Source organism: Oncorhynchus mykiss, chromosome 27, assembly GCF_013265735.2.
Source record: "Oncorhynchus mykiss isolate Arlee chromosome 27, USDA_OmykA_1.1, whole genome shotgun sequence".
Classification (NCBI taxonomy): domain Eukaryota; kingdom Metazoa; phylum Chordata; class Actinopteri; order Salmoniformes; family Salmonidae; genus Oncorhynchus; species Oncorhynchus mykiss.
This window is the reverse complement of record NC_048591.1, coordinates 9,838,619-9,865,949: the sequence shown is the minus strand read 5'-3', so window position 1 is coordinate 9,865,949 and position 27,331 is coordinate 9,838,619. Positions and strand designations below refer to the sequence as shown.

General features: G+C 42.5%; 1 protein-coding gene across 7 annotated transcripts; it reads left to right on the top strand.

The window, feature by feature from the left end:
• Positions 1 to 4,158: 4,158 nt before the first annotated feature.
• On the top strand, positions 4,159 to 27,325 carry LOC110507502 (transcription elongation factor SPT5). 7 transcript variants are annotated; one of them, XM_021587527.2, is made up of 31 exons: positions 4,159 to 4,290; positions 4,731 to 4,850; positions 5,292 to 5,448; positions 5,555 to 5,620; positions 5,947 to 5,952; positions 6,618 to 6,629; positions 9,889 to 9,958; positions 10,073 to 10,138; positions 10,249 to 10,314; positions 10,409 to 10,439; positions 10,540 to 10,608; positions 10,793 to 11,044; positions 11,153 to 11,242; positions 11,334 to 11,404; positions 11,513 to 11,618; positions 11,740 to 11,833; positions 11,945 to 12,081; positions 16,968 to 17,123; positions 17,246 to 17,392; positions 17,662 to 17,808; positions 18,803 to 18,928; positions 19,063 to 19,147; positions 19,328 to 19,438; positions 19,950 to 20,052; positions 20,168 to 20,295; positions 20,410 to 20,515; positions 20,893 to 21,051; positions 21,200 to 21,368; positions 26,219 to 26,422; positions 26,693 to 26,788; positions 26,928 to 27,325. In XM_021587527.2, the coding sequence occupies exons 2-31, from the start codon at positions 4,764 to 4,766 to the stop codon at positions 27,066 to 27,068; spliced, it is 3,258 nt and encodes a 1,085-aa protein (XP_021443202.1). In that variant the 5' UTR covers positions 4,159 to 4,290; positions 4,731 to 4,763; the 3' UTR covers positions 27,069 to 27,325. The 7 variants fall into 7 exon arrangements, with proteins under 7 accessions (XP_021443202.1, XP_021443207.1, XP_021443204.1 ...); XM_021587529.2 differs by having other exon boundaries at positions 4,192 to 4,290; positions 4,744 to 4,850; XM_021587526.2 differs by having other exon boundaries at positions 4,194 to 4,353.
• The last annotated feature ends 6 nt before the right edge of the window (positions 27,326 to 27,331 follow it).

Below are 27,331 nucleotides of genomic sequence, written 5' to 3'. Positions count from 1 at the left end.
AAAAGCTCTATTTTTGTCTCATCAGACCACATGACCTTCTCCCATTCCTACTCTGGATCATCCAGATGGTCATTGGCAAACTTCAGATGGGCCTGGACATGCGCTGGCTTGAGCAGGGGGACCTTGCGTGCGCTGCAGGATTTTAATCTATGACGGCGTGGTGTGTTACTCATGGTTCTTTGAGACTGTGGTCCCAGCTCTCTTCAGGTCATTGACCAGGTCCCGCCATGTAGTTCTGGGCTGATCCCTCACCTTCCTCATGATCATTGATGCCCCACAAGGTGAGATCTTGCATGGAGCCCCAGACCGAGGGTGATTGACCGTCATCTTGAACTTCTTCCATTTTCGAATAATTGTGTCAACAGTTGTTGCCTTCTCACCAAGCTGCTTGCCTATTGTCCTGTAGCCCATCCCAGCCTTGTGCAAGTCTACAATTTTATCACTGATGTCCTCACACAGCTCTCTGGTCTTGGCCATTGTGGAGAGGTTGGCGTCTGTTTGATTGAGTGTGTGGACAGGTGTCTTTTATACAGGTAACGAGTTCAAACAGGTGCAGTTAATACAGGTAATGAGTGGAGAACAGGAGGGATTCTTAAAGAAACACTAACAGGTCTGTGAGAGCCGGAATTCTTACTGGTTGGCAGGTGATCAAATACTTATGTCATGCAATAAGAACTACTGAATATAAGATCAGCGTCAACTCACCATCAGTACGACCAAGAATATGTTTTTCGCGACGCGGATCCTGTGTTCTGCCTTTCACCCAGGACAACGGAATGGATCCCATGCAGCGACCCAAAAAAACGACTCCGAAAAAGAGGGAAACGAGGCGGTCTTCTGGTCAGACTCCGGAGACGGGCACATCGTGCACCACTCCCTAGCATCCTTCTCGCCAATGTCCAGTCTCTTGACAACAAGGTTGATGAAATCCGAGCAAGGGTAGCATTCCAGAGGGACATCAGAGACTGTAACGTTCTTTGCTTCACGGAAACATGGCTCACTGGAGAGACGTTATCGGGGGCGGTGCAGCCAGCGGGTTTCTCCACGCATCGCGCCGACAGAAACAAACATCTTTCTGGTAAGAAGAGGGGCGGGGGCGTATGCCTTATGGCTAACGAGACATGGTGTGATGAAAGAAACATACAGGAACTAAAATCCTTCTGTTCACCTGATTTAGAATTCCTCACAATCAAATGTAGACCGCATTATCTACCAAGAGAATTCTCTTCGATTATAATCACAGCCGTATATATCCCCCCCCAAGCAGACACATCGATGGCTCTGAACAAACTTTATTTTACTCTTTGCAAACTGGAATCCATTTATCCGGAGGCTGCATTCATTGTTGCTGGGGATTTTAACAAGGCTAATCTGAAAACAAGACTCCCTAAATTTTATCAGCATATCGATTGCGCAACCAGGGGTGGAAAAACCTTGGATCATTGTTACTCTAACTTCCGCGACGCATATAAGGCCCTGCCCTGCCCTCCTTTCGGAAAAGCTGACCACGACTCCATTTTGTTGATCCCTGCTTACAGACAGAAACTAAAACAAGAGGCTCCCACGCTGAGGTCTGTCCAACGCTGGTCCGACCAAGCTGACTCCACACTCCAAGACTGCTTCCATCACGTGGACTGGGACATGTTTCGTATTGCGTCAGATAACAATATTGACGAATACGCTGATTCGGTGTGCGAGTTCATTAGAACGTGCGTTGAAGATGTCGTTCCCATAGCAACGATTAAAACATTCCCTAACCAGAAACCGTGGATTAATGGCAGCATTCGCGTGAAACTGAAAGCGCGAACCACTGCTTTTAATCAGGGCAAGGTGACTGGTAACATGACCGAATACAAACAGTGCAGCTATTCCCTCCGCAAGGCTATCAAACAAGCTAAGCGTCAGTACAGAGACAAAGTAGAATCTCAATTCAACGGCTCAGATACAAGAGGCATGTGGCAGGGTCTACAGTCAATCATGGACTACAAGAAGAAATCCAGCCCAGTCACGGACCAGGATGTCCTGCTCCCAGGCAGACTAAATCACTTTTTTGCCCGCTTTGAGGACAATACAGTGCCACTGACACAGCCTGCAACGAAAACATGCGGACTCTCCTTCACTGCAGCGGAGGTGAGTAAGACATTTAAACGTGTTAACCCTCGCAAGGCTGCAGGCCCAGACGGCATCCCCAGCCGCGCCCTCAGAGCATGCGCAGACCAGCTGACCGGTGTGTTTACGGGCATATTCAATCAATCCCTATACCAGTCTGCTGTTCCCACATGCTTCAAGAGGGCCACCATTGTTCCTGTTCCCAAGAAAGCTAAGGTAACTGAGCTAAACGACTACCGCCCCGTAGCACTCACTTCCGTCATCATGAAGTGCTTTGAGAGACTAGTCAAGGACCATATCACCTCCACCCTATCCGACACCCTAGACCCACTCCAATTTGCTTACCACCCAAATAGGTCCACAGACGATGCAATCTCAACCACACTGCACACTGCCCTAACCCATCTGGACAAGAGGAATACCTATGTGAGAATGCTGTTCATCGACTGCAGCTCGGCATTCAACACCATAGTACCCTCCAAGCTCGTCATCAAGCTCGAGACCCTGGGTCTCGACCCCGCCCTGTGCAACTGGGTACTGGACTTCCTGACGGGCCGCCCCCAGGTGGTGAGGGTAGGCAATAACATCTCCACCCCGCTGATCCTCAACACTGGGGCCCCACAAGGGTGCGTTCTGAGCCCTCTCCTGTACTCCCTGTTCACCCACAACTGCGTGGCCACGCACGCCTCCAACTCAATCATCAAGTTTGCGGACGACACAACAGTGGTAGGCTTGATTACCAACAACGACGAGACGGCCTACAGGGAGGAGGTGAGGGCCCTCGGAGTGTGGTGTCAGGAAAATAACCTCACACTCAACGTCAACAAAACTAAGGAGATGATTGTGGACTTCAGGAAACAACAGAGGGAACACCCCCCTATCCACATCGATGGAACAGTAGTGGAGAGGGTAGCAAGTTTTAAGTTCCTCGGCATACACATCACAGACAAACTGAATTGGTCCACTCACACAGACAGCATCGTGAAGAAGGCGCAGCAGCGCCTCTTCAACCTCAGGAGGCTGAAGAAATTTGGTTTGTCACCAAAAGCACTCACAAACTTCTACAGATGCACAATCGAGAGCATCCTGGCGGGCTGTATCACCGCCTGGTACGGCAACTGCTCCGCCCACAACCGTAAGGCTCTCCAGAGGGTAGTGAGGTCTGCACAACGCATCACCGGGGGCAAACTACCTGCCCTCCAGGACACCTACACCACCCGATGTTACAGGAAGGCCATAAAGATCATCAAGGACATCAACCACCCGAGCCACTGCCTGTTCACCCCGCTATCATCCAGAAGGCGAGGTCAGTACAGGTGCATCAAAGCTGGGACCGAGAGACTGAAAAACAGCTTCTATCTCAAGGCCATCAGACTGTTAAACAGCCACCACTAACATTGAGTGGCTGCTGCCAACACACTGACACTGACACTGACTCAACTACAGCCACTTTAATAATGGGAATTGATGGGAAATGATGTAAATGTATCACTAGCCACTTTAAACAATGCTACCTTATATAATGTTACTTACCCTACATTATTCATCTCATATGCATACGTATATACTGTACTCTATATCACCGACTGCATCCTTATGTAATACACGTATCACTAGCCACTTTAACTATGCCACTTTGTTTACATACTCACCTCATGTATATACTGTACTCGATACCATCTACTGTATCCTGCCTATGCTGCTCTGTACCATCACTCATTCATATATCCTTATGTACATATTCTTTATCCCCTTACACTGTGTATAAGACAGTAGTTTTGGAATTGTTAGTTAGATTACTTGTTGGTTATTACTGCATTGTCGGAACTAGAAGCACAAGCATTTCGCTACACTCACATTAACATCTGCTAACCATGTGTATGTGACAAATACCATTTGATTTGATTTGATTTGAAAATGCAAATGAATTACTTAAAAATCATACAATGCCAGCTTTATGCATTTTCGCCATTATTATTACAAAGTAGGTGTTCTGCTGTGGACATGACCACTGAAATAAAACTCACCCACTGAAATAAAACTCGTTGACGAGACTGCACCAATTTAACCACTGTTTGAACCATGATTTCGAACCCTCGCGGGAATTTGATTCGTACCCCTTCCAAATCTCGTGATTCTGTGTATCGGAGGAAGACGTGGAAGTGCAAAAAACATATATAGGTAAAACCATATTTTTTTGTTTTGTTTTAGTTAAATCCACCCCAAGACGCCCGTTTTAGAAAGGTAATACATAGCTATGCTTGGAATGTATTTATCAAAATATACTTGAAAATGTGGGTTGTTTGCTAGCTTAACGTTAGCTTGCTAGCGTGATCCGGAGGTTACTAGGCCTTGTCTTATATCAACATTGCACATTCTCTGTATGGTTTCGGTGGTTTACATTATTTTAATAAACTAACTAACTACAACATGTATTGTTGGAGAATAACTTAGCTAAGCGTGTTATCCTGAAACATCCTTACTCCAGCTTTTTGGCTAACTAGTTGGTACAGTGCTAGTTAGCAGCTAGCAATTATTTGTTTAAGTCTCGCACAAAGGACTGTTTGAACTAACAGTTGACGTTAGTTAGCAAACTAAAATACATGTGTTTTTCAACTCAGTCTCTTAATTAAGAGGAGGCTGCTGCTCCAAGAATGTCGGACAGTGAGGACAGCGACTTCTCTGACAACCAGAGTGAACAAAGCAGCGAAGCCGAGGAGGTGGACAAAAATGAGGCAGAGGTAAGCTAGCGAACAAAGTTCTGGCTAAAACTGCATACTAGCAAACAACATTAAGCCGCCTTATCTAACTAACGTTCGTTAGTTAGCTGTTAGCAGGTTGGTCACAATCGTAGCATTGTAATTCGTGTAAGATAGGGTTTTCAACACCGTTACACACACAATAAATAAAGACCAAAGTAATGTAACAAGCAGCTAGCTATCTGTTACAGCACAGCGCTAACATCGGGCTATCCAAAGTAGCTAGCCTGGCTGTGCATGGATGGACCTTGCACAGTTGAATGGGTGGGTGGAACAGATGCACCTGTGCATGCATGGCCTTCAATTTTCTACTGTATCCGAATAGATGCTAACAAATATCCTAGGTTGGCTCCAAATTGACATTGCAAGTTTCACTGCATTTGACATAACTTGTGTGTGGTTTGAATGTTTCCCCCTAAATAGGAAGATGGGCAGGCAAGTTTATCTGGCAGTGATAAGGCAGCAGAAGAGGAAGGGGAAGACTTGGCAGATGAGGAGTATGACGAAGAGGAGGAAGAGGACGATGATGACCGTCCCAGAAAGAAACCCAGGCATGGAGGTTTCATCTTGGATGAAGCCGGTAAGCCAAATCTTCACTCTAATAATAGTTGTCCACATGTTCTTGCTCACCAGAAGGTTTTCATTGAATCTATCTGAAATTCTCCCTTTCCCTCTGGTTTGTTTAGATGTGGACGATGAGTATGAAGATGAAGACCCGTGGGAGGAAGGTGCTGAGGATATTTTGGAGAAAGGTGAGGTCACACATGCTGCCTTGTTTGAGGATATCTAACACCTAAGTGGGAGTTATGAATGAACAACGTTGGGGGTAGTTGTCTGTTGAGGAGGACTCAGTTCATGAACTTTGTTGCATTTAAATTATTAGAAAATAACTTTCCTATGGGTGGTGTGCAGATGCTTAGGCATGATGGATTAGTCTGTAGTATTGTTTGGATTCCAGAAGGGACGAGAAGCATTACAAGTACAATCAAAACATCTAAGCCCAAATTATTATATGTGAGAGTATTGACTGTGTTCTTCCTGCGCTAATAATTCCTTTTCTTGTGCATGCCTCCTTCAGTTAACGGTAAATCAATTCCAGATTTTCTGCTGTCTGTTTTCCTTGTATCTAATTAAATTGATTAGTTATATCTCATTCAACAAGTCACATTGTTATAACTCCACCCACATTTCCGCACTACTGCACATCTAACGGAGCACAGACGGCAAATACATTATTGGGAACTTCTATAGTAACTGGACTACCTGTATGAAGTAATACATTAGAGTATTGTATTTGACAGCTGTGACCTATTTACTAGTCAGGAAAATATTGTAGAAATGTTGTTGGATGGTATGTTAACCTGACACCAGCAGAGTTATGACTTGTCAATAATCTGACCATGGTGTTCTAGGCACTTACATGATCAAAGAGGGAACCAAATGTGACCATTTGCCTGAAATGCTACCTGTTAGAAGAAAGCTAATATATGTGTGAATTAGCTAACTGATATTGTTTAAGCTTTTTGTGGCACATCAATCAGCCATATCACAAAGACTCACAATCATCCACAATACAATTATCCATAGTCTCATGTGCCATTTGGTCTAGTCTTATATCATGATTAATGTTTATTTTTTCCTTTAATTTGTTCCTACCTGTGCACTTGCCACTCTGTGTGCACATGACAATCTCATTTGGTTCTTAATGTGTGTTCCTCCCTCTACCAAAACCTGGCTGGCCTGGAGCAGAGGAAGCTGAGGGTAAGTGTTATCTATCTTCTTCCAATAGGAAAAAGACCCACCTAGCACTTGCGGCTAGACATACAGTGCATTCAGAAAGTATTCAGACCCCTTGACTTTTTCCACATTTTGTTACGTTACAGACTTAATCTAAAATGTGATCCTCCATAATGACAAAGCAAAAACAGGTTTTTAGAAATGTTTGCAAATGTGTATATACAGTTGAAGTCGGAAGTTTACATACACCATAGCCAAATACATTTAAACTCAGTTTTTCACAATTCCTGACATTTAATCCTAGTAAAAATTCCCTGTCTTATGTCAGTTAGGATCACCACTTAATTTTAAGAATGCGAAATGTCAGAATAATAGTAGAGAATGATTTATTCAGCTTTTATTTATTTCATCACATTCCCAGTTGGTCAGAAATGTACATGCACTCAATTAGTATTTGGTAGCATTGCCTTTAAATTGTTTAACTTGGGTCAAATGTTTCTGGTAGCCTTCCACAAGCTTCCCACAATAAGTTGGGTGAATTTTGGCCCATTCCTCCTGACAGAGTTGGTGTAACTGAGTCAGGTTTGTAGGCCTCTTTGCTCGCAAACACTTTTTCACTTCTGCCCGCAACTTTTCTGTTGGATTGAGGTCAGGGCTTTGTGATGGCCACTCCAATACCTTGACTTTGTTGTCTTTACCCCATTTTGCCACAACTCTGGAAGTAAGCTTGGGATCATTGTCCATTTGGAAGACCCATTTGCGACCAAGATTTAACTTTTTGACTGATGTCTTGAGATGTTGCTTCAGTATATCCACATAATTTTCCTACCTCATGATTCCATCTATTTTGTGAAGGGCACCAGTCCCTCCTGCAGCAAAGCACCACACAACATGATGCTGCCACACCCAGTGCTTCATTGCTGGGATGGTGTTCTTTGGCTTGCAAGCCTCCCCCTTTTTCCTCCAAACATAATGAAGGCCATTATGGCCAAACAGTTGTTCGTTTTTGTTTCATCAGACCAGAGGACATTTCTCCAAAAAGTATGATCTTTGTCCCCATGTACAATTGCAAACCGTAGTCTGGCTTTTTTATGGCGGTTTTTGAGCAGTGCCTTCTTCCTTGCTCAGCAGCCTTTCAGGTTATGTCGATATAGGACTCGTTTTACTGTGGATGTAGATACTTTTGTACCTGTTCCCTCCAGCATCAAGGGCCTTTGCTGTTGTTCTGAGATTGATTTGCACTTTTCGCACCAAAGTACGTTCATCTCTAGGAGACACGTCCTTCCTGAGAGGTATGACGGCTGCGTGGTCCCATGGTGTTTATACTTGCGTACTATTATTTGTACAGGTGAACGTGGTACCTTCAGGCGTTTGGAACTTGCTCCCAAGGATGAACCAGACTTGTTTTCTGAGGTCTTGGCTAATTTCTTTTGATTTTCCCATGATGTCAAGCAAAGAGGCACTGAGTTTGAAGGTAGACCTTGATGTCAATTAGCTTGACAGAAGCTTTTCAAAGCTGTTTAAAGGCATGACTTAGTGTATGTAAATGTATTTTCCACTGGAATTGTGATACAGTGAATTATAAGTAACATAATCTGTCTGTAAACAATTGTTGGAAAAATTACTTGTGTCATGCACAAAGTAGATGTCCTAACTAGAGGTCGACCGATTATGATTTTTGAACACCGATACCAATTATTGGAGGACCAAAAAAGCAGATACCAATTAATCGGCCGATTTTATAAATAAAATATATTTAAATAAAATATATATATTTCTTAAAATGTATTTGTAATATTGACAATTACAACAATACTGAATGAACACTTATTTTAACTTAATATAATACATCAATAAAATCAATTTAGCCTCAAGTAGATAATGAAACATGTTCAATTTGGTTTAAATAATGCAAAAACAAAGTGTTGGAGAAGAACGTAAAAGTGCAATATGTGTCATGTAAAAAAAGCTAACGTTTCAGTTCCTTGCTCAGAACATGAGAACATATGAAAGCTGATGGTTCCTTTTAACATGAGTCTTCAATATTCCCAGGTAAGAAGTTTTAGGTTGTAGTTATTATAGGCCTATTTCCCTCTATACCATTTGTATTTCATTAACCTTTGACTATTGGATGTTCTTATAGGCACTTTAGTATTGCCAGTGTAACAGTATAGCTTCTGTCCCTCTCCTCGCTCCTCCCTGGGCTCGAACCAGCAACACAACGACAACAGCCACCACATCGAAGCAGCGTTACACATGCAGAGCAAGGGAAACAACCACCCCAAGGCTCAGAGCGAGTGAAGTTTGAAACTCTATTAGCGCACGCTAACTAGCCAGCCATTTCACTTCGGTCACACCAGCCTCATCTCGGGAGTTGATAGGTTTGAAGTCATAAACAGCGCAATGCTTGACGCACAAGGAAGAGCTGCTGGCAAAACACACGAAAGTGCTGTTTGAATGAATGTTTACGCGCCTGCTTCTGCCTACCACCGCTCAGTCAGTTACTTAGATGCTTGTATGCTCAGTCAGATTATATGCAACACAGGACACGCTAGATAATATCTAGTAATATCATCAACCATGTGTAGTTAACTAGTGATTATGATTGTTTTTTTTATAAGATAAGTTTAATGCTAGCTAGCAACTTACCTTGGCTTACTGCGTAACAGGTCTCCTTGTGGAGTGCAACGAGAGAGAGGCAGGTCGTTATTGCGTTGGACTAGTTAACTGTAAGGTTGCAAGATTGGTTCCCCGAGCCGACAAGGTGAAAATCAGTCTTTCTGCCCCTGAACGAGGCAGTTAACCCACCGTTCCTCTGCCGTCATTGAAAATAAGAATGTTCTTAACTGACTTGCCTAGTTAAATAACCACAGGTGGACTCCAATCAAGTTGTAGGAACATCTCAAGGATGATCAATGGGAACAGGATGCATCTGAGCTCAATTTCAAGTCTCATAGCAAAGGGTCTGAATACTTATTTTAAAAAAAAGGTATTTCTGTTTTTTTATTTTTAATGCATTTGCAAACATTTCTAAAACAACTTTTTTCGCTTTGTTGTTGTGGGGTGCTTGTAGATTGAGGGAAACATTTAATCAATTTTAGAATAAGGCTGTAGTGTAACAAAATGTGGAAAATGGGAAGGGGTCTGAATACTCTCCGAATGCACTGTAGGTGTAGGTTCATAAAATAAAATACCACTTGTTTGAACTGAAGGAAACTTTTACGTTCAGTCTCATACATTGAATTGTTTTTTGTTTGATTTATGAGTCTGCTTTACTCTTCAGTGTCCAACATTGACCATGTGGTCCTGGATGAGGATAACTCTGGTTCCCGCAGGCTGCAGAACCTCTGGAGGTAATTTGTTCTAATGGGCTACGAGTGGCTAGGCTTCTTTCCATTGATATTTCAGTTGTTACTATGCAGAGCTGTGTTCTTGAAGTCTGACATTTGAATGTTTGGATGTTTCAGAGATTCCAGAGAGGAGGCCTTGGGTGAATATTACATGAGGAAATATGCCAAGCAATCCGGAAATGAGTGAGTATTTTCACAGTAGTAATCTGTCGAAATAGTTGGCCCAAATTTGTTTCAAAATAGATTTGACTTGTTATCCCCTTGACTGAAATATTGTTTTTGATTCCCTTTAGTTTTCCCGGGGGTTCTGAGGAACTGTCTGATGACATCACCCAGCAGCAGTTGCTCCCTGGTGTCAAGTATGTATCACTTCACCAAAATGGGAAATAATAAATAAATAAATAAAAATATAATTTTTCTCAATTTTTTGGTATTATATTTTCTTTTTCAAAGGGATCCTAATCTTTGGACAGTCAAGTGTAAGGTATGGAGCTAATATTTTTGTGTAGGTAGACATCTAGAAGTTCAGTATACAATTATACTTTTTTCCCCCTATGTCATGCAACATTATTTTGCCATTACAGATTGGGGAAGAGAGAGCAACTGCCATTGCCTTGATGAGGAAATTCATTGCCTATCAATTCACAGAAACGGTATGTCCCCGCCCTCATTCTCTGCATGGATATGTTCCATGTATTAAGATGCTAATGTTTGCATTTAGTGTTTTATATGATTGATCGATTGATAGCCTGTACATCTCTTGTAGATCAAAAATAAAATTGGAGCTTTGACAACCTGTGAAACTGTTTTAATTTCCTATACACCATTTCTACTCAGCCCCTCCAAATCAAGTCGGTAGTGGCTCCCGAACATGTCAAAGGTTACATCTATGTAGAGTCGTACAAGCAGACTCACGTCAAAGCTGCAATTGACGGAATAGGCAACCTGAGGATGGGCTTCTGGAACCAGCAGATGGTTCCCATCAAGGAGATGACAGACGTCCTCAAGGTGGTCAAAGAGGTGACCAACCTCAAGCCCAAGTCCTGGGTCCGACTCAAGAGAGGCCTCTACAAAGATGACATCGCCCAGGTACGCATGAAACACATCGTGGAAGACAAAGGCGTGACATGTATTTTGAAGACATAGGTAAATATCCTTATCATATTCTTGAAACATACATGTATTCTCCTCCTTCAGGTGGACTATGTGGAGCCCAGTCAAAACACGATATCGCTGAAGATGATTCCCAGGATAGATTTGGACAGAATCAAGGCCCGGATGAGCATGGTAAGCAACAGCAGCACTCTGTCACCACCTGTCTACTCACCACCCTCCACTTTGATATCCCCTGACACTCTTCTTGTTGTCTGTCTCACAGAAAGACTGGTTTGCAAAGCGGAAGAAGTTCAAGAGACCAACCCAGAGACTCTTCGATGCAGAAAAGATCAGGTACAAAGAAACATGTCTTAAAGACCATCATTATTGGGGATTTGATTACGCTATCCTAAATGGGTAAGATCGTTGCCTCAGTTACTTCCTGACTGTGTTTTCTTCCAGGTCACTTGGTGGGGATGTCAGCCATGATGGAGACTTCATGATATTTGAAGCTAACCGCTACAGCCGCAAAGGGTTCCTCTTCAAGAGCTTTGCCATGTCTGCTGTGGTAAGATGACCACGTTGCCTCAATACCACTGTTTTATTGGCCATTTGTTGACAACCCTATAGGGAAAAGTGGTCTTCGTTATCTGTACCCGTGGCCCAGTCTCTTTTATCGTCTTTTACAGATCACTGAAGGAGTGAAACCCACTCTGTCGGAGCTGGAGAAGTTTGAGGACCAGCCAGAAGGCATTGATCTCGAGGTGGTGACTGAAACCGCAGGTAACAGCCACTTCTAAAGCATATTCAGGACATGAGATATGGTATTTACTTTCTGGTTTTCATTTACATGTGTATCTGTTTTTGTAAGAGACATGTCTTGTGTGACCACAGGTAAAGAGCGTGAGCACAACCTCCAGGCCGGGGACAATGTGGAGGTGTGTGAAGGGGAGCTGATCAACTTGCAGGGCAAAATCCTGAGTGTGGATGGCAACAAGATCACCATCATGCCCAAGCATGAGGACCTCAAGGTAATGGCAAGCGCCAAACAGGCGACTACATTGGGAGGACATTTCACATTCGTCCTACTAGATTTGGGCCTAAATTCAAATTGTTTGGAAACACGTTCACATTGGTTAGAATTGTCAAAACAGTACATAATGTTCTGTAGGTTTTCAACAGAATTTAGTGCAGATATTCTCATGCCCTAAAGTAAGATATTCAGTCTACATGTTGTTGAAAGCAACATAAAGGCAAGGACCCTGGGTCAAGCCATTACAAGCCAAATTCTTGTTTTGCATAGGAATGATGTGTTATTTATTATTCTAGCCACATTAATTGGAATTTAATGATAACTACCTCTATAAACCAGGGGTGGGCAATCAACGGAGGGACTAAAAAAATACATAAAAAATCTTTAAAAAAGTAATACATTTAGGACCGATATTTGTCAAAATCGGCATCAATATGGGGCCAGAAAAAAAGGCACTTTCCAAAGTCATTATAATTTCTGCATACTTTCTATCCATTTTTTGACGTTCAAGTGTAGCCTGGATTTGTTTTTCAATCCAAAATAATAATTTATAAGGATGCACCAATGTGGTGCATTTCAATTTTATGGCCTATTCTAGCACATACTGCAATCAAGTTTCTATGTTTTTTACAGATAATAAGAAAATATGTGAAATTACTTTAATATAGGAAAGGTGTAAATTGTTTTATTTGCATCACAAAGTGACTGAAATGCATCTGAAAGGCATTGTAAAGTTCAGGAAAACATCCGGGAAGCTCATCAGGTAATAATTGTATGTATATAAAAAGATAATCTGCCTTGCATTCAATTGCGGTTTTGTCACAGTCCTTTCAAAAGTGTCCTGCGCGGCTTGTGAGTGTCGTAGAGGAAAACACAAGACAGTGTTCCTGAGTTCTTCCAACCGTTCAAACACTAGAGCCAAAATCCGCTAATAGAAGACATCGGGGGTTACTACAGTTCTATAAACTAAACGGCGCAATCAGCTGACTACAGACAAGCTCTTTAAAAAAATATATATATAAAATCCACCGCAGGCTGCATTTAATTGGCTGGCGGGCCAGATCAAATAGCCTGCAGAGAGAACTGGATTTCCTACTATTTGTGACAAATTGAGTATGTAGTATGCTTATTGGTCAGAGTATGGATATAGTTTGTATGCCAAAAGTTCCTGGATGTCCTACTACAATCACCAAAATACGAAGTATACAAGCAGTGGACACTATTTCTGTGCTTTTAGGGCCAATGATGCAAATCTTCAGAAAATGGGTGTGGCTTCACACATTTTTCAGATTTGAAGAAAAAGGCGGAAAATATGCAGCCGAAGTCCGACTAGAGGATATACAAATTCATTGCATATCAATGTAATGAAGTAATTACTTTTCAAATAAGTTACGTTACACTTTATGTTGGCTGACAATTGGTTAGCTTCGCTAGCCTTACGAACAGCATAGCATATCATTACAGCAGCTATATGTACCAGTATGTTAGCTAGCTACCTAATGTTAGTTGGCTACTAAAACATACAACTTGCCAGTATATTAACTATATGCTATCTAACTACCCAACATATATTGTCTTGATTATTCATGTATTTCTTAGCATACCTTAGTGGTATAGTGGTTGTGCGTTCTCCCTGGACATTGTTAATGAAGTCGTAAGATGTCTAGCTAGTAATGTGTTATACTTACAAGCTAGCAAGAAGTTGCATAGCAACAGCAACTTCCGGTAGACTAGTACACTCAACTGAAAGGAAATGTTTGTTTGTATACGGTTGTTTACGATATACTAAAATGAAAGTGTATAGTATGTAGTATATACTCATTAAGTATGTAGTATACAGTATGTTAGTATGGGTATTCGAAAACATCTAATGAATGACCCGGGGTCAAGCGGTTACAAACCAGGGCCCAGATTCACAAAACCTTAAGAAGATTCTTCTTAACTGCCATTTTTTTCCTTAACTATATGAAGAAAGTTCAAAGTTGCTATTCCTCAAGTAAGTTTTATTTTTTCCCTATGTTTCTTCCTAATAAAGAAAAGAAAATAGGATTCTTATGTTTTAGGATTTGTTATTGGAAATGTACTTAACTTTAGGACAGCTAAACCCTTGTCTTCTAACAACTGGATATTTTTGTAGCCATTAACGTTTTGTTACGCCAATGCCACAGACAAAGTTGGCTACCGAACATTTTAAATACAACAAGAATACAAATTAAATGCATGTTATGTAGCTAGCTAGTGTTAAATAGCTAGAGTTAGCTTGTCAATTTGCAAAGAAGAACTTGGCTAACTTAGCTAGCTAACTTACCGGTCACGCAGTCCTTCTACCACCGTCTCTCCAATCATGGACAACACCTTCTCCTCCAGCTGGTCCACGTGAATGGTCGATACCCCCCCTCCAGTCTTCTTCTACTCCCTGCTTCTGTCAGCTCCCTTCTTAGCTGCCGACTTGATGCCGGACCACTTTTTTTACAGCGTCACTGTCCCTTGCCATACCCCCGATGGCAGAGACAGAATCTGCTTCTCTCGGCCATCCTCTTTTTTGGTCTCTGCAGTGACCCGCAGTTATCGAGTCTCCCCAACAGCAATCTTTACCTGCTGCTATTTTCTCAAACCATGTCGTCAAGCTCTTGTTTGCTGAAGATTTATTGCACTTTCCTTGGTTTTCCATTTTTATATAGATAGTCTTATGGCTATAATCTGGGGGGGAAAAGTGTTTTTGTTTATAGTTTGCGAGCCAAAAAATAATAAAATATATTTATTCTCGAGACATAAAGCAGATTAATACATGGAAATATCTACACTTCATTATAGTGGGCCAAAGCCTATGTTCCCTGTCACATAGGCTTATTTATTGGTTCCAAGCACGTCACTAATGTCAATGCCACAAAGAAGATATTTACGAAGCTCCTAAGAACTATGAATTCCTAAGAACATTTTGAGGAATTGCACTTATCAACTTCTTATTTTTTTTCCTTTTAACTTCTTAGGTATTTTTCTTTAGTAATGTTTTGTGAGTCCGGTCCCAGATTCTTTTTTGCATAGGAAGGGTCTGGTGTCGATGTCGACCGATTAATCGGAATGGCCGATTTCAAGTTTTCAAAACAAAACGTATTTTTGGACACCGATTTGGCCATTTAAAAAAAAAAAATTTATTATATATTTTTTTTACACCTTTATTTAACTAGGCAAGTCAGTTAAGAACACATTCCTATTTTCAATGACGGCCTTGGAACGGTGGGTTAACTGCCTTGTTCAGTGGCAGAACGACAGATTTTTACCTTGTCAGCTCGGGGATTCAATCTTGCAACCTTACAGCTAACTAGTCCAACGCTCTAACCACCTGCCTTTCATTGCACTCCACGAGGAGCCTGCCTGTTACGCGAATGCAGTAAGAAGCCAATGTAAGTTGCTAGCTAGCATTAAACTCATCTTATAAAAAACAATCAATCATAATCACAAGTTAACTACACGTGGTTGATGATATTATTAGTTTATCTAGCATGTCCTGCGTTGCATATAATCGATGCGGTGTGCATTTGCGGAAAAAGGACTGTCGTTGCTCCTATGTGTACCTAACCATAAACATCAATGCCTTTCTTAATCAATACACAGAAGCATACATTTTTAAACCTGCATATTTAGCTAAAAGAAATTCAGGTTAGCAGGCAATATAAACCAGGTGAAATTGTGTCACTTCTCTTGCGTTCATTGCACGCAGAGTCAGGGTATATGCGATAATAATAAACGTTTTGTTTTCGAAATGATAGTTTCCGAATTCGACCATATTAATTTCTGTGTGTTATGTCATAATTAAGTCTATGATTTGATAGAGCAGTCTGACTGAGCAATGGTAGGCAGCAGCAGGCTCGTAAGCATTCATTCAAACAGCACTTTAGTGCGTTTTGCAAGCAGCTCTTCACTGTGCTTCAAGCATTGAGCTGTTTATGACTTCAAGCCTATCATCTCCCGAGATTAGGCTGGTGTAACCGATGTGAAATGGCTAGACAGGTAGTGGGGTGTGCGCTAATAGCGTTTCAAACATCACTCGCTCTGAGACTTGGAGTAGTTGTTCCCCTTGCTCTGCATGGGTAACGCTGCTTCGAGGGTGGCTGTTGTCGATGTGTTCCTGGTTCGAGCCCAGGTAGGGGCGAGGAGAGGGACGGAAGCTATACTGTTACACTGGCAATACTAAAGTGCCTATAAGAACATCCAATAGTCAAAGGTATATGGAATACAAATGGTATAGAAAGAAATAGTCCTATAAATACTATATTAACTACAACCTAAAACCTCTTACCTTGGAATATTGAAGTCTCATGTTAAAAGGAACCACCAGCTTTCATGTGTTCTGAGCAAGGAACTTAAACATTCGCTTTTTTACATGGCACATATTGCACTTTTACTTTCTTCTCCAACACTTTGTCTTTGCATTATTTAAACCAAATTGAACATGTTTCATTATTTATTTGAGGCTAAATCGATTTTTATTGATGTATTATATTAAGTTAAAATAAGTGTTCATTCAGTATTGTTGTAATAGTCATTATTACAAATACATGTAAAAAATTGGCCGATTAATCGGTATCGGCTTTATTTGGTCCTCCAATAATCGGTATCGGCGTTGAAAAATCATAATCGGTCGACCTCTAGTCTGGTGGTATTTATTAGTCAAGCCACATAAACTGGAAGTTAGAGAGGAAATACCAGCAACATAACATCAGAGCATGATGAAGACATTAGGCTTCCCAGAAATGTGGGACGGATAGAATTACAGGATCAACACATTCACGAGGCAACCAGACATTCCCACTGTGTTCTGTTCATTCTCAACGGCACTGATGCAAAATAATGGTTTGTCATTGATGCCTGGTCTGTGTGCAGGATCCTCTGGAGTTCCCGGCCCACGAGCTGAGGAAGTACTTCCGTATGGGTGACCACGTCAAGGTGATAGCAGGCCGCTACGAGGGTGACACCGGCCTCATCGTACGTGTGGAGGAGAACTTTGTCATCCTCTTCTCTGACCTCACCATGCACGAGGTAAGCAACGTCACATTATTGGACTCTGATATCAACTTGTTTGTTATAATGATGTTTTTGCTTATTCCCATGTAACTTCAGTGAACCATTATCGATGTTACGGGGGTGTGTGTGCTCTACAGTTGAAGGTCCTGCCCAGGGACTTGCAGCTGTGCTCTGAGACGGCATCAGGGGTAGATGCTGGGGGCCAGCACGAGTGGGGGGAGTTGGTCCAACTGGACCCCCAGACCGTGGGAGTTATTGTCAGGCTGGAGAGGGAGACATTCCAGGTTGTTATCCTTAATCTTCCAGAAATAATCAGGTTCAGATCTAGGCAAACCTAACATTCTTTCATAAGCGATTGGGTATGTGGGCTTAGAGTCGTGCCTGCTGGAAAGATGTTTTGTCCCATTTCATTTGTTCTTGGAATGGGTACTTGTGTGATATTGTGCAATTTTACAATTGGTTCCTTGTGTAACGTATATTAAATTGTGACCGATGAGCCTAAATCCCTGAGAATCCCTACAGGGCTCACATGTATTCCTCCTCTTCTCCCCAGGTCCTCAACATGCATGGCAAGGTGCTGACAGTGCGTCACCAGGCAGTGAATCGACGGAAAGAGAACCGCTTTGCCGTGGCACTGGACTCTGAGCAGAACAATATCCACGTCAAAGACATCGTCAAGGTCATCGACGGGCCACACTCGGTAAGATTCACGACCACAGTTCTGCTTTCTGTAGGTCTAAACTCATAGAAAATGTATTTCTCAACTCCAGCTATAGTAGGGCCCTATAAAATCGATGCGGAAGAACGCGGACGAAATCACGGAATCCAGACATTAAAACGTAATTCAACAATATTTCAAAATGTATATGTTGGTAGGAAATCAAATAAACGTATTGAACTTATTAGAACACTTTATTAATTTGCCTAAGATTATCATAATACATTAACAAAATGCATCAGTGATTTTTACTTTCTGAAGAGTCAACACAGAATTGCCTCTATCTGTGAGTGCGTTTGTCTACAGCACCACTTTGTGTAGCCGTTAGCGATGATGCTAATGAGAACTGGGTTCTGGTAGATGGAAAAGATTTCCAAAAAAACTTAATTAAATGTTAACTACAAAGTAGTCTGTCTACTTGGCAGAATAATCCTAATTATTTGCATCATTCTAGTGTCGAGTTGTTTAGCAAAGTCTGCAATCACACGTGCGCTATAGAAACACTGCTAACCAAAAGTCTTTTGCCGTTAAAGAGCATCTGTACCCAAAAATGACAATTCCTTAGATTTTCCCCAGACGTTAAATGTGGTTTCCTGATGTTATTTAAGCCTTGTTGTGGACTTAGAACGTACAATGTTGTTTTTGTATCCTGATTTTTAAAGAGTGCGAGGATCTGAAAACTGGAAAATGTCATTTGGGAGGAAACTAAACGGAATTAAGCAAAAAATGTAACATTTTCTAGGGCTCTACTATTGGCCTCCATCTAGGTTTGGCTACTGTACTTTCAAAGCCAGTTTCTTCCCTCATTAAAAAATCTGTAGCAGTTGGCTTGAAGAGCCTTTTCATGCTCAAAATGGGACTGTATGTTGAGTTTTAGGCCATATTGCCCCATCTCGAGCTATTTTTCTATTTGCACGAGGTACGATTAGCATGAATAGATTGTTAGCATATAAGTGGTGTGTGGTTTGTTTGCCAGGGGCGTGAGGGGGAGATCCGCCACATTTTCCGAGGCTTTGCCTTCTTGCACTGCAAGAAGCTGGTGGAGAACGGGGGCATGTTTGTCTGCAAGACACGCCACGTGGTGCTGGCCGGGGGCTCCAAGGTCAGTCTCCCACTCGCTTTCACCGCATCACCACTTTTACATCACGTTCAAGTCTTCCATCTACTCTTAACCTTCTCCAGTGGGACCCATCAGAGGTGTTGTTGACATCTGATTCTTCCATTCTTTGGCTATAGCCCCGAGATGTCACCAACTTCACTGTGGGAGGCTTCGCACCTATGAGTCCACGCATCAGCAGCCCTATGCATCCAGGTGGTGGTGGTGAGTAGAGTACAGCTCAGCTCACAGAGATCATGTGTTGATAGACCCAGTCATCATAAACTGTTTATTGCACAGCTGTTGTTCATTTGTAGATATTAGGGGACGGACTCTTAGTGCAGGATACAACACTAAACTACTATCAGGCCAGAAGTCTTAAACAACCCCTGTCCTCTCCTTCAGGCCAGCAGCAGAGGGGCGGTGGAGGTGGAGGACAGATGGGGCGTGGCCGGGGCAGGAGGGACAACGACCTGATTGGACAGACCGTCCGCATCTCCCAGGGACCATACAAGGGTAATGCTGCGTTCATAACATCTCGTAAATTAGTAAATATCAGCTTACAACTGGGAAAAATCTGCTTGAACACCTCTTCTGGTAATTACTAGTGGGAAAGACATTTATTCATCTCTGAGCTCCGACTTCTCCCACATGCTGAAATCTGACATCGCATACTATTGAAATGATCTCAGTAACAGCGTTTTCAGCGGCAAATGCAACAGAAAAATATATATTTTTTATTTTTTTATAAACAATAGATATTTCTAACAATATAATTTGTTTGAGAGCCTGATACGCCATTAGCCAATCTGAGTTCTCAATGAGTTCAAAGCATGTGAATACACACTAGTTTCTCATAGTTTATGTCACATGGGATCCAGACAGCGTTATCATTCTGCCATAGAATGAACAATAGGCACGTTTTGCAGAAGATGCTGTTGCACCATGGGTGTTTGAGTTCCAACACTTACCCCAATGTGAATAAGAAGGATTATCTTTTGGCTTAACCTTTACCATTATTTCTCAGGGTATATTGGAGTGGTGAAGGACGCCACAGAGTCGACAGCCAGAGTGGAACTGCACTCGACATGCCAGACCATCTCTGTGGACCGACAGCGTCTCACCACAATGTTTGTTCACATCACAGATATATTACAGTGATATATTGTGAATTCAGTTTTATATTAATGCAATATTTCACCTTTTAAGTGTTATTGAGTGTTGACATGTTTTTGTTACGTTCAGGGGAGCCAAGAGGCATGGAGGAATGACTTCCACCCACGGACGCACCCCCATGTACGGTTCCCAGACCCCCATGTACGGGACAGGCTCCCGTACCCCTATGTACGGCTCTCAGACCCCCTTACACGATGGTGAGACGCACACCCCCCACCAAGGGAATACCTCTATGGACCTCCGTCAGATTATATACCCCCATGACTTGCAGTAGAGCTTGTTCTCATTGTGGTGATTCTTGTTCCCCACAGGGAGCCGTACTCCTCACTACGGCTCGCAGACGCCGCTGCATGATGGGAGCAGGACGCCGGGGCAGAGCGGAGCGTGGGACCCCAACAACCCCAACACACCGTCCAGGTAGGCTACACGTCCTGGCAGCCTGGAGGCCCAGCTTGTGTTGTATAGGGCTCTCTCTGTCATGTCAAAGTAAAGTGTCTTTGTCATATGCCAACCATATGGGTAGTGTACACAAGTACAATGAAAATAGAGTCCTTGCCAGCTCTCCTCTCAACAATGTTTCAGCTACAGAAAAATATTCAATGAAGGATTAGAAGAAAAAATAAATGTGTGAAAGTCCCTCATCAGTCTATGGTTGATAAGGGTTTGTTGGTCTTGGTCTTTTGTGTCAAAGTTGAATACAGCTCTTGTCTGTACTTACTACAGATCGTGAGAAGATGTTTCCCTAATAGGATGATTTTTTGGAAGCAGTCTTTAACCTGTTCCTCTGGTTTCAGGGCGGATGACGACTATGAGTTTGGTTATGATGACGAGCCCTCCCCGTCCCCTCAGGGCTACGGGGGCACGCCTAACCCCCAGACCCCCGGCTACCCAGAGGTGCCGTCACCCCAGGTCAACCCCCAGTACAACCCCCAGACACCAGGCACCCCAGCCATGTGAGACACACACACACACACACAATATTTTTGTTTGTTTCCTGTCGTCTTCAATGTCTCTAGGCCCCTTTTACAGTGGCGATCAACTGCTCAATGTGGATTTGATTTTCTCTGTCCTAGCCAAGTCCACTGTGTGTGTGTTCCTCAGGTACAACACAGAACAGTACTCGCCGTACGCTGCCCCCTCCCCACAGGGCTCGTACCAGCCCAGCCCCAGTCCTCAGAGTTACCATCAGGTGGCACCCAGCCCAGTGGGCTACCAAAACACACACTCACCAGCCAGCTACCACCCCACCCCCTCACCCATGGCATATCAGGTAAGACCCACCATGCTTGACATTAGCTTTTTAACCACTTAGTAGGATTTTTAGTTTTTCTTTTACTTAACACCATTTCTACGTCACTGTATGATGCAAGGAACCATTTTACAAAATAAAATGAATGTATCAGACAAATGTATTCAAGCCTGTCTCAAAATACAACACTGCCCCTTCAAAGCTCCCCTGGAGGATGGTGGGCCACGCCTGGTAGCCTATGAAAATATTGGAACATAACCATCACAACCAAATATATTTTATGTCTATAAAATAATTCCCTCTAGTGCTTGAAATTAAGGGCGTCGTCCCCGGGACGAGAAAACATGACAAATCCCCCCCAAAAAACCTTTTTTAAAGCAATAAGGCTGATGCAAGCGATCAAACCGTTCAGCTTAAAATGTTGATGGCTGTAGGCTACACATGAATATTCCAAAGTGCAATTGGTGGGAAAACACCGTTCTCAAAAGCACACCGCACTCGCAAGCGTTTTCACGTGACAGAGAATATCCATTAGAAATGAAGAGGGGGGATCTAAAGGTGCAGCAACTAGCATGGGTTACTAATATGACCAGGATTGTGCCTTTTGGCTGCTTGACAATAACACAAGTTAAATTGGAAGACAATGGAACATAGGACTAAGCTTCTTTGAAACAAGTTAAGACATGCTTCATCAAATCACATTAAACTTCCAGGTTTTAAACAATTAAGTTTATTGTTAAATAGTTCAAATGTTGACCGCGTTGCTCAGATTCAAGTTGGGTGATGTGCAAAAAGCACTTTCCTTCACTCTCCGGTCTTGTGATGACTTGTGCCCGTCAACAGAATCAAGCCTTTAGGCGTTCATTTTTTATTATCCTTCCTTATATTTGTCAAACATGACTGGTGTTTAGCCTATATTTATCTAATTAGAAGTGTCATTAAAGTTTGGCAAAAATGTTTGCCGCCTCCCTCATGTCAGCATCGGTTTGGACATGAAGCTGTAGCCAATCTGCATATCACCTACACTTTGGATATGTAAGCCTTGTTCTTTATTTATGTACAGTACTTGTCTAAAGTTTGGACGCCTACTCATTCAAGGCCTTTTTATTTTTACTATTTTCTACATTGTAGAATAATAGTGAAGACATCAAAACTATGAAATAACACACATGGAATCATGTAGTAACCAAAAAAGTGTTAAACAAATCAAAATGAGGCCTCCCGGGTGGCGCAGTGGTTAAGGGCTGTGCCAACAGAGACTCTGGGTTCGCCTAGCGTCGTCCGGGTTAGGGAGGGTTTCGCCAGTAGGGATATCCTTGTCTCATTGCGCACCAGCCACTCATGTGGCGGGCCGGGCGCAGTGCACGCTAACCAAGGTTGCCAGGTGCACAGTGTTTCCTCAGACACATTGGTGCGGCTGGCTTCCGGGTTTGATGCACGCTGTATTAAGAAGCAGTGCGGGTTGGTTGGGTTGTGTATCGGAGGACTTTCGACCTTCGTCTCTCCCGAGCCCGTATGGGAGTTGTAGCGATGGGACAAGATAGTAGCTACTAACAATTGGATAACACGAAATTGGGGAGAAAAAGGGGGTACAATAAAAATATTTTAAAAATTAAAATATCAAAGTAGCCACCCTTTGCCTTGATGACAGCTTTGCACACTCTTTGCATTTCTGGACTTTACCCCAAATAGGGTAAAATACTACCACTCCTACCTTGTCACAATACAACTAATTGGCTCAAATGCATTAAGAAGGAAGGAAATTCCACAAATTAACTTTTAAGGCGGCACACCTGTTAATTGAAATGCATTCCAGTTTGACTACCTCATGAAGGTGGTTGAGAGAATGCCAAGAGTGCGCAAAGCTGTCAAGGCAACGGGTGACTACTTTTTTGGTTACTATATGATTCCATATGTGTTATTTCATAGTTTTGATGTCTTCACTGTTATTTTACAATGTAGAATATAGTAAAAAATTAAGGAAAACCCTGGAATAAGTAGGTGTGTCCAAACTTCTGACTGGTACTGTATATGAAAAATAGATTTTAATATTATTCCATTGTTGGCTTCTCTGATCAAATTCTGATTGGAGTAATTGTTTGAAATAGTTTTTGTCAATTTGGACAACTTAAATCTACACAGAGTTTACAAAATATCCGTGGCGGACGAATATCTCTTTCCGTGACGGACTGACCAGGTGAAATCATTGATCCCTTAATTGATGTCACTTGTTAAATCCACTCCAAACAGTGTAGATGAAGGGGAGGAGATGGGGTAAAGAATGATTTGAAGCCTTGAGACAATTGAGATATGGATTGTGTATGTGTGCCATTCAGAGGGTGAATGGGCAAGACAAAAAAAAACGTATGTGCCTTTTGAATGGGGTATGGTAGTAGGTGCCAGGCACAGCGGTTTATGTCAAGAACTACAACACAGTTTCCTGTGTATCAAGAATAATGCACCACCCAAAGGACATCCAGCCAACTAGACACAACTGTGGGAAGCCTTGGAGTCAACATGGGCCAGCATCCCTGTGGAACACTTATGACACCTTGTAGAGTGCATGCCACAACGAATTTAGGCTAAGGGGTTATATTCTTCTTGTCCAACCTTTTTTTGCGGGGGGGGGGGGGGGCTGGGTTAATGTCGAGCCCTGCCACACATGTCATATTTCCCAGACATCTGTCTCTAGTATTTATTTCTCTTTAAGGTTGATGCAATATGCAGTTGTAGCATTCAGTGTGTTGACATTGTGTGGGCTCATTCTTTCCCGCTAAGACTTTGTTTATAAAATGTAAGGTCTTGCCAGGGGGAATTTATTTTAGGATCAAACGCGTTTAAATGCTGATCTGTATCCAGTTTCCCAAAAGGCTAATAAGTTCCCTAGAACTCTTGTTAATTACTGACAGCCTCCACTATTCTTGTGGTCCAGATGCGTTCTTTCCCTTCTGTGTTACCTTCTACTTAGTTCTCTGCTAAACATATAATCAAGATATTTATCCATCTCTTTGACTGCTGATAACTTCACAACGAAGTTCACTATAAATACAACGGTGCCAATGTCTTTGCAATTGATTCAAACAAGTGTAGGCTAAGTTGAACTGGGGTGTCTGCATTAAAAGATGAATACAGTAGGCTACATAGGCTTATATATTGAAATCAATTTCATGTTCAATCAAGTTCTGTTGCTAATTTTTAAATACTGCCTAGGTCTGTAATTATTGTCTTAATATATATGATATATATGACCCGTTCCAAGTGGGTCAGAAGTTTTATATACACTCAATTAGTATTTGGTAGCATTGCCTTTAAAATGTTTAACTTGGGTCAAACGTTTCGAGTAGCCTTCCACCAGCTTCCCACAATAAGTTGGGTGAATTTTGGCCCATTCCTCCTGACAGCTGGTGTAACTGAGTCAGGTTTGTAGGCCTCCTTGCTTACACATGCTTTTTCAGTCCTGCCCACAAATATTCTACAGGATTGAGGTCAGGGCTTTGTGATGGCCACTCCAATAAATTGACTTTGTTGTCCTTAAGCCATTTTGCCACAACTTTGGAAGTATGCTTGGGGTCATTGTCCATTTGGAAGACCCATTTGCGACCTAGCTTGCACTTCCTGACTAATGTCTTGAGATGTTGCTTGAATATATCCACATAATTTTCCTGCCTCATGATGCCATCTATTTTGTGAAGTGCACCAGTCCCTCCTGCAGCAAAGCACCCCCACAATATGATGGTGCCACCCCTGTGCTTCACGGTTGGGATGGTGTTCTTCAGCTTGCAAGCCTCTCCCTTTATCCTCCAAACATAGGGATGGTCATTATGGCCAAACAGTTATATTTTTGTTTCATCAGACCAGAAGACATTTCTCAAAAAAGTACGATCTTTGTCCCCTTGTGCAGTTGCACACCGTACACTGGCTTTTTTATGGCGGTTTTGTGGCTTCTTCCTTGCTGAGCAGCCTTTCAGGTTATGTTGATATAGGACTCGTTTTTCTGTGGATGTAGATACTTTTGTACTTGTTTCCTCCAGCATCTTCAAGGTCCTTTGCTGTTGATCTGGGATTGATTTGCACTTTTTGCACCAAAGTACGTTCATCTCTAGGAAATGGAACGTGTCTCCTTCCTGAGCAGTATGACGGCTACGTGGTCCCATGGTGTTTATACTTGCGTACTATTGTTTGTACAGATGAATGTGGTACCTTCAGGCATTTGGAAATTGCTCCCAATGATGAACCAGACTTGTGGAGGTCTACAATATTTTTTTTCCTGAGGTCTTGGTTGATTTCTTTTGATTTTCCCATGATGTCAAGCACTGAATTTGAAGGTAGGCCTTGAAATACATCCATAGGTACACCTCCAATTAACTCAAATGATGTCAATTAGCCTATCAGAAGCTTCTATAGCCATGACATATTCTGGAATTTTTCAAGCTGTTTAAAGGCACAGTCAACTTTGTGTATATAAACTTCTGACCCACTTGAATTGTGATACAATTTTTGGAAAGAATTACTTGTCATGCACCAAGTAGATGTCCTTACCGAATTGCCAAAACTATAGTTTAACAAGAAATTTGTGGAGTGGTTGAAACACTTCGGTTAGAGTCATTAAAACTAGTTTATGTAAACTTACGAGTTAAGTGTTTTCCTTTAAGGTGTCTAAGTAAGATTTGAAAAGAAAACTGATCAGAGAGCAGCCTTTTATTTGATCCCATCATTATGGACACATGCTCCAACAACTATACTATGTTCTCTCTGCGTGGTGTTTTGAAAAATGGCTGCTGTAGGAACGATGCGGCGGGTAAAACACTCTTAAGCCTAAGTTCCATCGCAAGAATCCCGGTTTTGATCTTTGTCTCCTGCTGTCGACCCAGGCCAGTCCGAGCCCCAGCCCGGTAGGCTACAGCCCCATGACCCCCGGCGCCCCCTCCCCGGGCGGCTACAATCCCCACACCCCCGGCTCCAACATCGACCAGACCTCTTGCGACTGGGTCACCACCGACATCCTGGTGCGCGTTAAAGACACCTTCCTGGACAGCCAGGTGGTTAACCAGACAGGCATCATTCGCAGTGTCACGGTGAGTAGCAAAGATCACACCACCTCTCCACGTTGTTATTATTATATTATATATTGTTATTATAGTATAAACACATAGGAGAACGGTTAAATTAGACCCCACCCCCCCAGGTTAGACATAGGGGATCTCATGTCTCATTCGAGGGGGCTGAGCCCCCCTTTACCTGTCTTAACCATGTGTTACGTTGATGAGTTTGTTCTATCAAACACATCATGAATGCTCTGAACCATGTACTCCATCGATGACCTGATGCATCTTCTCCTTCCTCAGGGTGGCATGTGCTCCGTCTTCCTCCAGGACACAGAGAAGGTGGTGAGCATCTCCAGTGAACACCTGGAGCCTGTCACCCCAACTAAGAACAACAAGGTAAGGCTTCTTCTCAAAACAACACCCCTTTTGAGCTCACAGGGGTCTTGGGAAACTGGGCAGTGCATAGATGCATGGTTCTTTGGGTTCATAAGGCCCTGGCTGCTCATGGTGTGTTGTCTGTGGTGCTTCTCTCCAGGTGAAGGTGATTCTAGGGGAGGACCGCGAGGCCACGGGGATCCTACTGAGTATCGACGGGGACGACGGCATTGTAAGGATGGAGCTGGATGACCAGCTGAAGATTCTCAACCTCCGCTTCCTTGGCAAACTGGAGCTCTGAGCCATCACACCCCAACCTCACGCCCTCACTGCAAAGCAGCGTCACACAAAACAAGCAGATTATGTGCCCCCATGTTCACTATCAAAGATTAAAGTGAGATTATTTTTTTCATTTAGTCAAATGTGTGGTCTTAGTGAAATCCCATCGGTTTTTAGTGCTCTGTGATTGTAATTTTTTGTCTATTGCTTTACATTTTTGGTTTAGAAACTACCTTTTGGGTGAGAGTATACTATGTCAATAAATGTGAACTGTTTCAATGTGTG

Coding starts and splice junctions, on each gene's coding strand:
- LOC110507502 (XM_021587527.2), top strand. CDS start 4,764: ATGTCGGACAGTGAGGACAGCGACTTCTCTGACAACCAGAGTGAACAA. Junction 17,393..17,661: donor TGGAGAGGGAGACATTCCAG/GTTGTTATCCTT, acceptor TCTTCTCCCCAG/GTCCTCAACATGCATGGCAA. Junction 19,148..19,327: donor TATGCATCCAGGTGGTGGTG/GTGAGTAGAGTA, acceptor CCTCTCCTTCAG/GCCAGCAGCAGAGGGGCGGT.